The 16,078-nt window shown below is 40.4% G+C and overlaps 1 protein-coding gene across 1 annotated transcript in view; it reads right to left on the reverse strand.

Moving 5' to 3' along the window:
* Positions 1-402: 402 nt before the first annotated feature.
* Positions 403-16,078, reverse strand: part of LOC146000417 (uncharacterized) — a 183,863-nt gene continuing 168,187 nt past the window's right edge. Inside the window, exons 7-9 of the mRNA XM_083138020.1 lie at positions 10,604-10,715; positions 5,142-5,297; positions 403-1,560 (exon numbers count right to left, since the gene is read on the reverse strand). Coding sequence (XP_082994146.1) covers positions 638-1,560; positions 5,142-5,297; positions 10,604-10,715 — 1,191 coding nt within the window. The 3' untranslated portion in view covers positions 403-637. The remainder of the gene's footprint in view (positions 1,561-5,141; positions 5,298-10,603; positions 10,716-16,078) is intronic.

A 16,078-nucleotide genomic window follows, 5' to 3' on the forward strand; every position in this document is an offset into this window, starting at 1 on the left:
TCAAGCTTCCTATAGCTTGTTATTATAGTCCATTGGAACTACAATTTTGCAAAGTTTTTTTTCTTTATGATCTTCAGCACAAAACACACCCGTTTAAATCTTACCGACAACATATATTACTCCATCCTTGTCAGGGGTCGAAACTGTTTAACTTTGTTTTGCTTAATCATATTAAAATGAGTCAGAAACCAATCACAGCGACGTTATGTCTTGTTACAGTCGTTTGTACCGGAATGTGACTTCCTGAAAACAGGAAAAATGTCTCATTTCCTTTCACCATTGCTGCATAATGTGTAGTTAGGAATTACCTAACTTCTTACCTTTTAGTATTTCCAATTTGATGGCTACACCTGAGCCACAGAATGTGAAAACAAATTAATAGACATTCATGTCTAACCCAGACCTTTATTCACATTTTCTTGCTAGTACATGGTAAGAAGTTTCCAGATTTGACGAAACCAATGCTTCCCGTTTTCCATTTATTGAAACATGCCTATGCTTCGTAAATCGAACAATATTCACTTTTGTGTAATGTGAAGTATTGCAGTTTGTGCACCTCTCGCATGCACGAATGTCATTATCTGGAGAGCTGAAGGCCCTACACAGCGTTGGCGGCCACGAAGTGTTCTACATCTAGTCATAGTTCGTCATCACCTATGGGAGGTTTGGCTAATGTGAAGTCAAGCTGCTCTTCGGCCGTGAGGTATCTGACGTCAGAGTCCTCCGCGATGCCTCTCTGCTCCTTCTCCTTCTGTCGTCGCCGAACCAGGGCGCAGGCTGCGACCAACGCCGCCAGCATGAGAAGTCCCAGCCCGGAAGAGATTCCTCCGATGGCCACCAGGGGGATCCCGCTCTCCTTCTTTGAACGCACGGCCCTGGCAGTGACACCTATGGAGTCGAGAGAGTTGTCCTGTTCATCATGGGGAGAGTTGGTTGGAGGTTGTCTCGGTTGGGGTGCTGTGTTTGCCCACCTAGGTTCATCCGTGGTTGAACCTTCTGGAGGGATAGCGGGTAAGGTCATCTGAGACATTGTAGGCTCGGTTCTTGTTGTGACTTGAGCTGTAAGGGTTGATGAAGGGAGTGTTTTAGGTAAACTTCTGCTAGAGTAGATTGAAGATGTGGAAGATGTTGAAATTTTAGGTTCGGTTTGGGTTGTTCCGCTCAGAACGGTGTGCTTTGCTGTAGTCAAAGGTATTGTTATACGTGTGGAGAGAATCGAAAGCGTGCTGATGTGAGGCTTAAGGGTAGACTCCGGGGTAACTAGAGTTGGGCGAGAAGTGTTGGCTGTGAGATGAGAACTCCCAGGAAGAAAGGTGGTCGTCATGGCAGGAGAAGTACCGAAAGAGGGTACAGAACTGTAACGTCTGGGAACTGACGTCAAAATAGGAAGGGAAAAGATTGAAATCGATGATGGCGTCATTTCCCGGGCGGTGGACAGGAACGGGGAAGATCCTGGGGGGACGGGACGGGGAGTTGTCTCTGTCTCACGTGAAGCCGGAACGCCGCCCAACGTGCTGGAAGATGACGTCATCATCGATACTGCTGGTGTGCTTTCTCTGCCTGAAAAGAACAAGTAAATATGGTCAACATATATTTCATCTGGGAGAATACAGACCGATATAGCCCCGGTTTTTAAATACTGTCTTCTGCACTAAAATGGACCATACATAAGCCATTAGTGTATTATGTATATAGAGCAAAGAGCTTTCATTAATTTGGTTGGTGCGTGAATACACAGTGTACAGATACGCCGTGCGATACTTCGCTCCACTGTGATATTTGTATTCCTGTAAGTCGTTCTTCTGTCTATCCGGGCTAATCGCCACGATCCGTATGAACTATGAATTATATGAAGGAACAACAACAATTAAAGGTCCACCAAGATTCTAATATAGGGGCCCTAAGCTTCACATCGATACTGCGATAAGGCTTCCACCACAGTTGGTGGCAGTTTTGATTTTTGGCTAGGTTTGAAAAATTTTGCAGAAAATCCACTTTATGCTTAGATAGGCTAAACGGGACTGGACGAACAGTTTAGTGAGATCAGAACTACTACGTAATATTCTCTACCTGGACCCTTTGAATATAAGGTATCAGCAAGCCAGTACGCTTTCGGAAAAGCCGTAGTGATTTTTCGGAAACAGAACCGTAGCATGAGAGCAATGAAATGTAAGACAAACCAGGAACGCTGGGATTAGGACAGAAGAACAGATGAAGATGGTGCGCAGTGTTCACTTTGTCGAATACAGAGTTTTGGTTGTCTACGGGAGTCCTTCTCTACCTTTTTTAGCTTCACGTTTAATATCTTAAAATTATTCTGCTATTCTCTCACGAAATGCAAGGTATGAACAACTGTTAAGGATGATAAAGTGAGAAACTAAAATATCAGCTATGAAACAAATTTGTTTACTAATCTTTGTAAAACCACGACACAAAATTAACACAATTCTCTGAATGTTAGTGACAATGGTTCTACGTTAGCGCGCAATGTTAATTGGACATTATCCATTGTCTAATACTCATAACTATACTTAGCCTAACACCACGTTTCGAGAGATTACTTCTTCTCTTGCCTTCAGGGGAACAAATTTATTTTTCCCGGTTGTGGGGATCGAACCAACGAAAGACCTATGAGTTTACTACAAATCCGGTGCTCTAACAAACTACGGCGTGTCATTCTGGCTAACAGTAAAGGAACTCTTTTTTGTTGTTGTTTGATTAAATTTCGTTTTTCTTACAATGGATGAAGAATAAGTGGTAGATTAACTGTGTAACTATTGGAGGTTCTGAAAACTTGCAAGAAACGCTTCAGAGAAACGTAATTGAACTTAGGTCTACAGAAAGTGCTTACAAAGCCAATCGCTCATTCCAACATTACAATTGCATTATTCTTACAAATTGGATTCGGTAAGCAAACCATTAGAAGCTATTAAACCCAGCCACAGTTGGGCGCCATATATGTGTGTGCCGGTTCCCGGAACGTGCTCTTTGAGGCCTTCTTCCCGATCGATTTTAATCCGCATGTAATGATGCAGAAGAGAGATAGAATCTGGGGCGATGAGGCAGAATCCTAGCCCTGAGGAGCAATACAAAGCGTTCACTGAGTTTCTTTCCTTGTTCCAGATGAGAATGCCTACGAAGTATCGACTGGATCCTCCCGCTTCAAACCGAGAGAACTTCTCTCGCGACAACTCCGCCCCAGGGGAGCGGGAAAGAAGAGGGGGAAATGGTGGTTTCTGTGCATTCTGCTATTTGGAAACTGCATTACCGTCGAAGCTTGACAGGATACTCTGAGGCAGCGGTTTTCGGAGTATTGACAACTGGAAATTCTATGTACATGCAAAGTAATGAGTACCTGGAAAAGTTGTTGAGCATTCTAAACGGTGGTTTACCAAGTCCTCCGAGAATTCTGCGTGCTGCGTGTGATTATATTCGTCTCCGGCAAGTCTTCCAACTTTGAGGTTTGCTACGGATTTGTAATTCAGAGCAGGGAACTAAAGAGGAACGTACCAATGGGATTTAAAGGTCGGTTGTGTCTGCACGCCTCGTTCTGCTAATTTTAATTTTTAGATAATTGCATCTGATCATGGTTAGGCGTCAGATGAAGACCATTGAAGCTTACCGCAAATCGAACCGTTAATCTCTTGATTGCAACCCAATAGCATCATCCTGTTGAGGAGTAGTAGTTTGGATAGAGAAAACTTGGTATAACTGACTGTTCCACAGTCATTTTAGAATCTGGATGGTGGACAGAATATCATCACGGACAGAGCAAGATGAAGTCTGTGTCTGGTTTGGCGAGTTGGGTTTGAGGCAACAGTGAAACTGGATGAAGGGTAGAACATTGCCGTGAATTGGAATTTTCACACAAACGTGATAACGTCAGAAACGTCTTTTGAGGAAAATACATGGAATCAAGTGCAAGTTCGTTCGCTGAGGCAAAAGCGTGGCGAAGCGAAGGAGCAGTGACAATATTTTCCCCTCTTTAGAAATCTAGAGACTTCTGGTGGTGAAAAGGTTCGCTTCTCTTCATAAGTAGCAACATGCAACCAATTCCTTCACTCTTCACTTTTGTTGGTGTTCCCTTTGCAGATCGTTCAGAAATTACGAAAGGGCATTTTTTGCAGAAAGTGAAATTCAATATGGCGTATTTTTAATTATGAGAAAGTAAGTTCTAACTTTATTCATAACAGGGTAAAAATTCGAAAATCATCATATTCAGTGTCTGCAAGACTTATATCACCGGTTAACTCTAGCATTCCTATGCTATTATCTGCAACTTAGTTTCTCAAGGCGAAAGGAGGCTTGTTGCAGACATACATTTTTCTTTTCATAATGTTCTTAAATATTTTGTAAGATATATTTTTATTGTATTGTAATTCTGCATTGTAACTCACATGCTTTACATTATTCTTGCCTTAATGTTAAATTATTTAAGCATAATGTTAATTTTTGTCGCAAAGTGTATTACTGTGAAAATTATTTTTTTAAAATAATTTCTATTAATTTCTAGATGAACTTAGATTATGAACATAGGTATTAAAAGTAATGTAAAAGTGATACTACTTTATGAAATATGGTAATGTTCACTTAGCATGATTATTCAGTCTAGCTATCACTAATCTCATAGTGAAATGCATAATTTACATATTTGAAAATATGTAACCCACAAAGGCACAATATTTTGTAATTTTCTTTTTATTGATCTGGAATTTTTTTCGTGAGAATATGGAGAACACAATTAAGAATGATTACATTCTTTTACGGGGAAGCAATTGTCAACATAAGTTACTTTACTAGGAGTTATAGGCTTCTTTAGTTTTAATTTCACTTGATGCACAAATAGGGTAATCGGGACTGGACATGCAGTTTAAAGCGGGATCCACGCCACTATGTTCCTCCTACAAGTGGCGAAGCTTGGACAGCTTGATTGTAAATCAACAACGTTACCACTACGGCATCTGGGAAAAATAATTTTAAAATAATAATTATAATAATCCCAAGCAGTTTCCTTCCTTCGCTTTGCCACGCTAGCAGTAGGCGATCATCCAATGAAAGTAAAGATTTTCGCTTCGCCGCGCTGAATATTAATCTGAGGATTCTGAAGTGGACAAGAGGAACCTAATACTACTCGTACCCACCTATGACGCACATGTCGTAGTAATCCAGGCAGCATGTTCTGTTGTCCACGCAATCCGCGTCGCAGTCGCAAAGGACGATGGGAACCTCGTCGTCGGACGTCGTCTCTGAGGTGAATCCGCATCTGTCCCTACAGCTCCTAGAGTCCACTACGTCTCCTGAAACGAGAGGCCAAATTGTCCAATAGAAACGGCACAAGGAAAAGTATTGGGCAGAAGTTGATTAAAATTCTCTTTCTACCCAGCCCTTATAACATGGCTTTTATCCTCATTATATTGAAAAGAACTTTAATGTAAATGAATACAGTTGGGAAAACTTTTCTCAGAAGCTCAAGAGAAATGCAACATGAATTATCTATGCCGTACTAAGTACACGCACTGGTGTAAAATTTACAATAATCTACCGTTAAAATTTAACAGTCTGCCTGTAAATTTACAAAAACGGACGCAACTGTTTCTTTTGTGAGGCATTATGTTAACTATCTGTACTGTGGCTAGAATGAAAAGTCAAAATGCATTACACAAATAGGGCTGCAGTGCAGCATTGAAACATAAAATCAAACTTTGAAATTTCAATTTGAATATTTTATCGTGGATAAAGAGATATGATGTTTTACAAATGAAAGTTGTGTGCATTATAAGTATATATTTGACCACTCAATCATTATAATTACATTAATTACTACTAACTATGTAATAGTCGTTAATAATTCTGACTAGACTGACTAGATTGTATGACCTTTAGTGTCATTTAATTTTAGAAATATTCCTCTTTACAGGAAAGGAAGACACGAGGATTACAACTAAAGTCAGTACAATAACCAAGCAGAGAAATCAACTCAATGAACGCAGGGGAAGACTAGTAATAAAAGGTTTAAGATTTAATATGTAAAATTGTAGGTTTTGCGAAAAATACATAAGCGCTACTTTAACATGAGGTTTATTTGGCATTTTGACTGACGGGTTGTGGACAACATAAACAGTGCGAATGAAGAATATAAACCCTTAATGTCAGTAACTGAGTAATTCCATAACAAAATTGTAGAAACCAAATCACACAATTAACTCTTTACATGGTGGCCGCGGTGGCTCAGTCGGTAACGCGTCTTACTACCATGCTAAAGGTCCCGGGTTCGATCCCCGGCCGGTTCAAATCCGGGAACTTTTCTAACGGTGGAAGCGGCCCCGGCGCACACCCAGCGTCGAATAACATGGGTACCTGGGGGAAACCCTGGGGGGTAAAGGCGGTCAGGGGCGTGATGCTGATCACATCACCCCCACTCATGACCGGATCAAGAAAGTGTGGGGCGTTACCCCCACACCCCCTATACGCCTTCATGGCGTGGTGCTAAGCACAGGGGAACACTTTACCTTTTTAACTCTTTACATAATTATATTGTTCTATGAATTCAACATCCCAACGAGTTTCAATTTGTATTATTTAATCTAATGTAAGGGTATGTACGGCTTGGGCGAGAATACCAAAATTATCCTCACAAAGCTCATAGCCAGCAGCAAGCTATGCCAGCTAAGGCGTTCCTTAAGCCTGGTTTACATTGGGAGTAGACGGGAGAGTAGCTGGAGCGAGTAGAGCAAAGCGAGCTACTCTCCTCGTGTAAACAAGTGGGAAGAGTACTGGGGCCAGTACTCGTTCCAGTAGTCAGGACAGTCGACCGAGTAAACGCTTTCTGAGGACAGTATAGAGTCTGTGTTGTGTTGTGTCTGTGAGTGTCCATGGAATTTGTGTCGATTATAGGTAGGAACAAACAAAATAAAGTATGGGCGTTTGAAGTTGAAGAGATGAGACTTGATGTATTTGGCGTAGGAGAAATAAAAAAAAATTGCCAACGACGTCGATGGTTCATTCTGTGAAAAGAGCACCAAACAGCTGCAGCTACTATCCCACTTTGCTGAAGTCGAGTAAAAGTGTGTACAGCTACTCGCCATAGAAGGGTCGAGTCGAGCAGACAAGCCAGTAACTCATCCCAGTAACTCTCCCGCTCACTCGACCAATGTAAACCAGCCTTTACTTGCGAGGCGGCCGCTACTAGTTCCGGATGGAAATGTCTGGAAATTCCGCAAGGAAAGCGGAAGAAGAGGGCCAATGAGGGGTCGTGGCAGACGGAGATGCGATTAGAGAATCTTGTAGTCAGTCGGTATTTAGTCTTTCTCATATGTGGTCAGGTGTGGAACGTTGAGCGCGGTGAGTTTAACTTTGGAGTAGGCAAGCCCTTGGATGGCCAGACATCGCCCATCTTCGGACGGTTCGCTCCGTTAGTAATGATCCTAAGTTGTAAATAAAAGGTCTGTGGGTTAAGGAGAATGTTGCGAGTCGTTCAGATCCCCTTACATCCCCTTAATAGTATGCTAATAAGGTAAAGACAAAAACCTTAACATGGATACAATTTTTTTAATAGTCAAATCTGGCAGAGAATCCAGCTTAAAACAGAGCAAGGAGTGATGTGAATTAATACAAATTACCCAACTAACTACTCTACAAAAAACAACTTAAAATTACTAAAATGACATCACTACACTCTCTGTCTTAGTTCCACTTTTACTCGTCCTTTTTGACACTTGGGAAGAAAGGACTCAACTTATATTGCGATACACTCGGCTAATCAGTAGGAAGTGATTTTCTTGGGAGGTTCGCTCTCCTCCGACCATTCGTACTTCGTACCCCTTATTTAACCAAAGCCATCTAGTAGCAAACCAACGTAACAATTCTTTGATAAAGCCATTACATGGTTTTATACTTTAGAATCGATCATGGTGATTTCTGCTGTAGTTGGATGACAGCAGAATTTAACAGGGCTCCGGTACCCCTTTCTACACCCTCGATTTCAGGCACATTTCAAATATTTTCGTGAAAATATTTAGTTCCTCATAACAAACAGTGTTTGCAAATAGCGCGGAAGTTATTTTTTTGGATCTACGTGCTACGAAACTTACGTCAATGCGGAAAACAGTGATAAATAGTGTTTGGGGTAGGTGACTTCTTTCCGCGCTCCAATTTTTTTTATTCACAATTAGGATCACATAATCTTCATAAAGAAAAAAAATAAACTGAAAATTCGAGGATGTAGAATAGAGTACCCGACCCTTTAACAGTTTTGGATCGTAATTTCTACAGTCAAATGTTGCAGCCTGTTAGAGTTATCATTCATCATAGATATCGTCGAAAGTGGTGAGGTGTAAGAGACGACCCTTTTGGAAGTCACCCAGATGTCAACATCGCTTACAGGCAGACACCCTGAACTGTATTTTACAGACTAGCGATGTTCTGGCGTCTGGATTCAGCCAGTATAACCCTCAGTAGGGCTCGCGTTGTGTTGTACCTATATGTTTGTGATTGTCCCTTATCTTCGCGATTAGCCAAAAGTAGAAAAAGTAAAATAATCTAAATCAATCAATCAATTCAAAGTGGTAGTTACATGAACACAAAATAAGTCAAACAAATACAACTGCATGCAGTTATTTATTGATTGATTAATAAATTTCACTTTAAATTTCTGCCACTTTTGGCTAATTGCTAATACGAGGATAAGCAGTGGCGGCGATTGGGTTCCAAAACCGGGGGGTTAGGCGCCAAAACTGGAGGCGGGGTAAAGACAATTTATTTATCTTTATAAATAGGTTTAGCACAGTGCTGGGGCAAAAATGGCAAAAAGTGGTGGGCAACTGCCCCCTCGCCCCCACACACTCGCCGCCACTGACAGGATGAGTGATGATATGATGAATTCATGAAGGGCCACTCACAGCGCAGCCTATGATTCGAACCCGGGACCCCTGGCGTCGTGAGCTGCATTCAGTTATTGTTTTTCTGAAATTTTGCTAGATTCCAGTAAGTCCAACGTGAACACGGAAATGCATGTTATGGCACAAACAAACGATGAAGCTATGTAACCATTGTTTTCTACAGAGCATTCCCTGACATTCGCTACGAGACTCGGCGGCAAGCGGCCCGGCGTCAGAACTTGCATTTCCCGGTAAACAGGGTCGGCGACAGTCGCTAGAATCGGCTATTAAAATTACAGTTTTCATATTGTGTACTAACCTTGACTACAGAAGGTGTTGAAAATGATGTTCCTCTTCTGCAACACATTCCTGGCATCTCCGAAGGAAATTGGCATTTACACGTGCAAGTTCGTCTACTGTAATTCTCACGACTTCTCATGCAATACTCTCTTTTAACTCACGGATGGTGTGCGGATTGCCTTTGTATACTTTATTTTTTAGATTTTTTATTTAATTTTTTATTTTTAGATTTAAGAATTTTAGCGGCTCTAAATGCTGTGGTTTTTGAAACACCCGTTTCTTGTGAGAGGCGGCGGATAGATTTCCGAGGAGACTGTTCTAACCTTTGTGCTATCTCATCGAGTTTTTCCTCAGTAAGTACACGTGGGTACTTTTATTCAGAACTGACCCTGTTACTCTAAACTTTTTTACGAGGTTTAATATAGTGGTCCTATGTGGAACATGAACACCAGGAAATTTCTTTGCAAAACGTCGTCGCACTTCTCCACAATTCCTCTTTCCGAAGTAACACTCGACAAGATAAATCCTTTGTTGTAATGTAAACTTTTGTGGTGCCATATTAAGCCACAAACTTCAACACACGGATACGACACAACACAACTTCCGAGGGACGATTATACTGGCGTCAGTCCGCAACGTCAACAGAAAGGGAAAGAGAGCCAAGGCAGGGAGAGGGAAAAAAAGAGACTGTAGCGTGCGACTGTCACGGACCCCGTTCACCGGGAAAGACAAACGCTGACGCCGGACCGCTTGCCGCCGAGTCTCGTAGCGAATGTTAGGGAATGCTCTGTACAAGGAAACGAATTTCGAAAATACCTTCAAACAAAATGGTGGCAAACGCTATAATGTAGTTGGTTTCTTCGTACTTCCTTAGTTTCATCGCCTTTGAAATTTGGTTGAAGACGGGAAAACAGTTGATACAAAATGATGACTTGATATTGCATGCAGTATCAGGTCCTCATTGTTAAGAAGACCGAAACTTTGGAAACAGCTGTTTCCTAAAGTAGTCAACAATTAAAAGAATACAATCATACTTAATTGTTTTGCTAGCCGAGACTTCCTTTCTCTTCTTGCACAAGAGAAAGAGAAATAATAAACAAGTAAAGATTAAGTTTGCAATTCAGATTTCACTGCACAGCAAAACATGTATTCTTTTTTCCGGAAACATTGCTGGTATTGTATTTACTCACAACATGATCTGTTGTTACTTTGGCTACTTTAGCTTATTTTGTCCTTTATACATTGTTTGACTATTTTTTGCAATATTATGCAAAATTGCGTACAAAATGTTTGGTTTATTTTAGAATTTTTTCATTTCACGGTTTTATTAAAAACTTCAATCTTGTCTGTCTATTTTAACCAACATTAATTTCATAATTCTATCTAGGTTAAGACGTAGGGAAAATGGAGATACAGGAAAGGCTTACCAGATGTCGCAGCTGTTGTGGGTTGAAGACATTCCTCTCCATGTGCTAGTTTCACGTCATCAATTGCCGTGTCGCTAACGTAGCTAGGCCCTCTCATGGCTTCTACAATAATCTGAAATAGAAAAGAAACGTAGTTTTATCTACAGTGAATCTCAATATTTTAAGTTGACGGTACAGGCCTAAATGCCTGCCCGATAACGTATAGTTAATAATGTTTGTAATCAAGAGGTCCTAAGTATACGATTCCCGGCGGAAGCACATTGCAGTGTGATTCGGATCTTAGAAACTATAGTATAAGTCCCGATAAGCCTTCCGAGCACAAAAATGAACAGTAAACAAATGTTGCTTGGTGTGTTAGCCTAGCGCAGAAATGACACATTCATGCGAAGAAACTGGATTAAAATCCCGGGAAAGATAAAATATTTTTTTTCAGACATCAAAAGTGAATGATACAGCATCGGATTGTTAGATTCAAATTCGTCTTTACTAAAGGGTAAGCTTCTCCCTGTCAATTTTATACGGACAGCTAACTTTTTGAAGACAGGTCACATGGGAATTTTAAGACGTGGAAAATCCAATAACAAACGGTGACAAAGCGGGTTCGAATCCTGAAGGGAAGAATATATCAGAGTTTCGGATCTCATTTTAAACTGTAAGACCCTTTGGTGCACTTATCTGCTATTCGTTAATTTATTGAGTGATGTTATGATGTAAAAATGAAAGTTTACACAGCCAAATGGGAATGCGTTCAGAAGCCATACACATCGAATGTAAAACTAACATGTAAGGAGTGACCCTTCCACGTAGTACATGCAATTGTCTACCTCACTTCTAAGTAATACACTTTGGAATGCATTTTGCAGACTAACGAGGCTCTGGCGCCTGGACCTAAGGCCAGTTTAATCTTCGTAGGACTGTGTGTTGTCCTTACGTGTGCTGAGTGCCCCTTGACAGCATCAGCTGTAAGTAAGACTATTTTAGTCCGGCACCACAGTTATGTTAAATTGGATATATTTTAGATATGGTAAGAGGCTAAAACCCGTATAATGTAACTGGTGCAAAACAGCCTAAGTGCTGACGCACCCAAAATTACAAATTCAATCAATTATAATCCTGTCACCGAGTCCCAACATAGGATACATTTGTAAGTGTCCCTTTAAAAGAAACTTCATCTCGTCATTATTATCACAATTAGCCAACAAGAGCAACGTAAAATTAAATTCAACTATATTAGGATGGGTAGTCACATGGATTTTCATGGTCTCTACTTTAAGTGTCTGGAAGTGTACAAATTATGAGTTAATTAGAAAGATTTCATAAAACACCAGAGTTGTAAACAAGAATCTTAAAAATCTATAGATTTTTTTCGAACCTTGGAATTTAATTTCAACAAGTTTGATTAGAAGGTACCGCTTATGTATGCTATGACCTGGTCAGAAACCGTCATCTCCCAACAAACAAATGCTTCTGCAAAGATAGGGTCAGCATTTGTAGACCGGTACCGTCAGCAATCGATATGCGCAAATCAAATGTTAGTCCAGTGGCGGGGGTGCACACTCAGCAGGGGGCTGGAATATGAAACGTTCGTTTGATCTCCGAAATGAATGACTTACAAGAGGTCATGCGTTCCTCTAAAGCAAACTTTTTGAATCACGTAGCACTCTCCGGAAGAGACGTTCGACAAGGCACACTATTCTCGAACTTATGTGTATTTTAGCATATTTTTACCAAACTGAACATATCAAGTTGCTATTCGATATTTTACCGTATCAAAAGCACGAAAAATTGTACAAACCTTAAACATTTTGAATTTCGATCTAAATAATACTTCTCCCATGAAGTCATCATTTTTTATATCTACACGACGATATTTTCACCAAGTAAATTTAATATCTGCACTTCAAATAATTATATCGCTTGATACAACTGTGGGTATAAGAATTTAATTTTGCAAATCTAGAAATATGATATTAATTATATTTAAAAGCACGTGCAATATGTGATGTATTTATATGATAGCTTGAGCCTATAGCTCTCATATGCATCATTTTGCTTTAAATAATGCGTTTCCTTTTCTGTGTATAGACACTAAACCCAATGTTAAGCAACATTCACTATTTTCTTCACTAATTTACAGAGAACTCACTTAACTACATAACAGAAAGACAATAACCAACACATAAAGAAAGGAAAAACATTTGACAATTCGGGCATTGCAAATACACAGTACATTACCTACGTAGATATGGTGTTAAAAATATTTCAGTTTCATAAACAGACTCACAACACGCTGCATGAGCTAAATACCTACAGTGGCGCCAACGTATATGGGCCCGTGGGGCTCGAGATCAACCAACTATTTATTTCATATTTATTGTCGTGATTCATGATGGACTAAAAAAGGTAACTAAGGATGCATCGTTGGGGTTCATTAATATCACGATACATGGAAGGGATGATTTAGGATACTTTTTGTGAAATTATAACTCAAGTGTTTGAACCAATGCACAAACGTTGGCGCCCTTACTTACCTATGCCCTGTTCATAGCCGTACAAATTCACAATTTTGAAATTTTGTCACATTAGTTACTTGCATATATTTCCAATCTTTCTGCGGAGCAAAGTTGGGAAAACGCTGAATTTTTTTTTTTTAAAAAAAAAGGGGGAGACCCCCGGAACTAAGCCCGCCTCCACCTGAATACTTTCGAGGGTATACGCTTAATGTGCTGGTACCAGGATGTCAGTTTTTCTGAATTTATACGGTTATACGGCCTTTCTATCTCTATTCTTTTCATTTATTAATTATAATATACGAGGGCGATTTTTCTTGTAGTGGCAACATGTATGAGAAAGAGACATGAAAGAAGATACATACCTGGAATCGTTTACAATCTTTAATGTAATCACCTGCTGTTGCGTGAACACGTTTTCCAAACACTTGGCAGTCGTTGGATGCCATTGATACCTCCCGTTCGTGCCAGTGTGCGCAGAGACCGTACGCAAAGTGGTGTGGATCTGTTGCCGTGCGAGGATTCCCGCAACCATGTTCTTTCGCGGCTGATTCACGACCACTTTCAAATGCCTTGGCCCATCTGGCAACGGTACGATACCGAAAAGCGTAGTGCCACATGCCTCGCGTAAGCCCTTGTGAATTTGCCGTGCAACCTGAAATGTTACGAATATTCGCTGTTCTTCACGCGTGAACATTGTTCAGGCCGGTATTATACACAAACTTCACTTTAACGTCTTCTAACTACCACACAACAGCACTATTCAGCACCAAACACCTACACACGATCCGTAGTACAAGACTAAACAAGGCCCGATCGTATTTTGTCCCAGCGACAACTGGCAAGCGTATACCAACGGTGTTGCCACTACAAGAAAAATATCCCCTCGTAAATAATATATTACAAACAATAAAATAAAGAGAATATACAATACAATGATATTATTGAAAGTTCGAATTAGTACCACAACACCCTTTCTTCGTCTTCTTCTTCTATCTAACCCACCCCAGCCTAACCTAACCTAGCGTCACTAATGACGTCACGTCAGCCAATCGGATTTCTTAAAACTGTAGTGGCAGCAATCACTACCGTTATTGAAGTGCTGTTAGCTTGTAGTTTAAACTCCATTCTTGGTAACCAGAACGGCAAAAAGTATAATGTGTTTATAACAAATAAAGTTATATAAAACTAAGCATCATGAAAAGTGTTTAGTGGTAAAAAGTAAAGTGCTCCCTTGTGCTTTGATGGGGGCCGTCCTGTTCGCATTAATATAAGGTTAGTCAAGCTGAAAAACTGTTTAGAATAAGGTTTAGTACGCTAACAATGACAGGGAGCCCGAGTAGCTTTATACGTTTTATGTTAGCAAATATGAAAGCCTAAAGTATCTAAAGTAAACATATATTGCTTAAATATGTCTGTATTACATCGTTCCGCAAATTTTGTCAGGCCAAAATAATTTGATTTAAAAATTCGGCATAAAGGTGGAAACCAGGGGAATGTTCTACCTTTTGGGGGGAGTGCGTCATAGCTTTTGGAGGGGGGATGGGCACCCTTAAGTATCACAATTGAAACAGTCTTATTTTTAAGCCAATGTAATTACAACAAACAATTTTCGTTTCGCTTTCCTCGTATTTAAAATGTCCTTAACTCTAGAAATATATATTAACAATTCTAAAGTAAATTGTAAGTGAAAGTATGTTTAATAGCAGAAATACGACTGAAATCTAACTGTAATGTGATAAATATTTGATGAAGATTGATAATATAGAAAGTGTATATTTTCGTACGTAGTTCATGAAACGACGCGACGTTCTTATAAAATCTTTAGCTAAATGTGTAATACACATTACAGTCAACGCCATCTCTTGAGGCTTTTCGGCAATATTTCAAGACAAGCAATAGCAGATGCTATTGAGCCTGCTGTCTGGAAAATCTCAAGCTCACGTACACTCCAGAAAGAAGAGAGGGGCTGGACGTAAAATCAGAGGACGAAAAAGATATATCAACGTAATCCCGAGACGATTGGCCCAAGAGTCCTGATAAGAAGTTTTAGGCTTCAGACCTGGGTTATTGGATTTCCTCGCAAGAGGTCCTCGCAGTCGCTTAAGAAGTGGCTTGACTGACAGTCAATAAGCCGATAAGGGCGTTCCGGAAGGAGAGGAAGGGGGGAGTGTAGGTGCGTAAACTCTTGCAGCTGTTTCCACCGGCCAAACCAATGCTAGGGTTTATGCGAGCTGTGGTTCGCTTCTGGGAAGATGCGAAACGTCAAGGATCTGTGTAAAGTTCTTCCTCGGATCTGCCCGAAACGTCAAAGATCTTGTCCTTTAATGAAAACGATTCGGTACTGGAGAACTTTTGAGCCTACCCTTAATACATCCACCCTGGAGAAGATTATTAGTCGGGAATTCCAAGAATTAAATTCAATTTTTTAAGGGATGAAAGATCATTTGACTGTAGAAAGGAAATCTGCCCGGTCGTAGTCTTTATGGAAGTGATGTGTCTACTATCTAAACTGAACAGGGTGTCCCTAAAGTCCGGTTACCATTACAATCAAACAGAACTCTGAAACCACATGACATCAAGCAGGACATTCTTTTGCAAAATATTCTACGGCTCAATAAGTTTATATTTTGTACGTCAGTGCACCTCAAGGTGTGCTCCTCTGGTTGCACTCAGGATGTCAATGCGATATTCCACTTCTACCCACACACGCTGCAGCATATCAGCATCAACTGCAAGGATCCTTCTGCGAAGAGTAACAAGATCTGGAACAGGGATTTGGTATACACAATCCTTGACGTCGTACCCCCAAAGGAAAAAATCCAAGAGGGTGATATCAGGAGAGCGCGTCATTTTCCAATCTGCAGAACAAAAATGAATACTAATGGGCTAACGATAAATGAACACACATGACAACACCAAGCTTTTTGAGCCGTAGAACATTTTGCCAAAAAAATCGCCATGC

This window comes from Lepisma saccharinum, chromosome 16 (genome assembly GCF_977018435.1).
Source record: "Lepisma saccharinum chromosome 16, izLepSacc3.1, whole genome shotgun sequence".
NCBI classification, from domain to species: Eukaryota; Metazoa; Arthropoda; class Insecta; order Zygentoma; family Lepismatidae; genus Lepisma; species Lepisma saccharinum.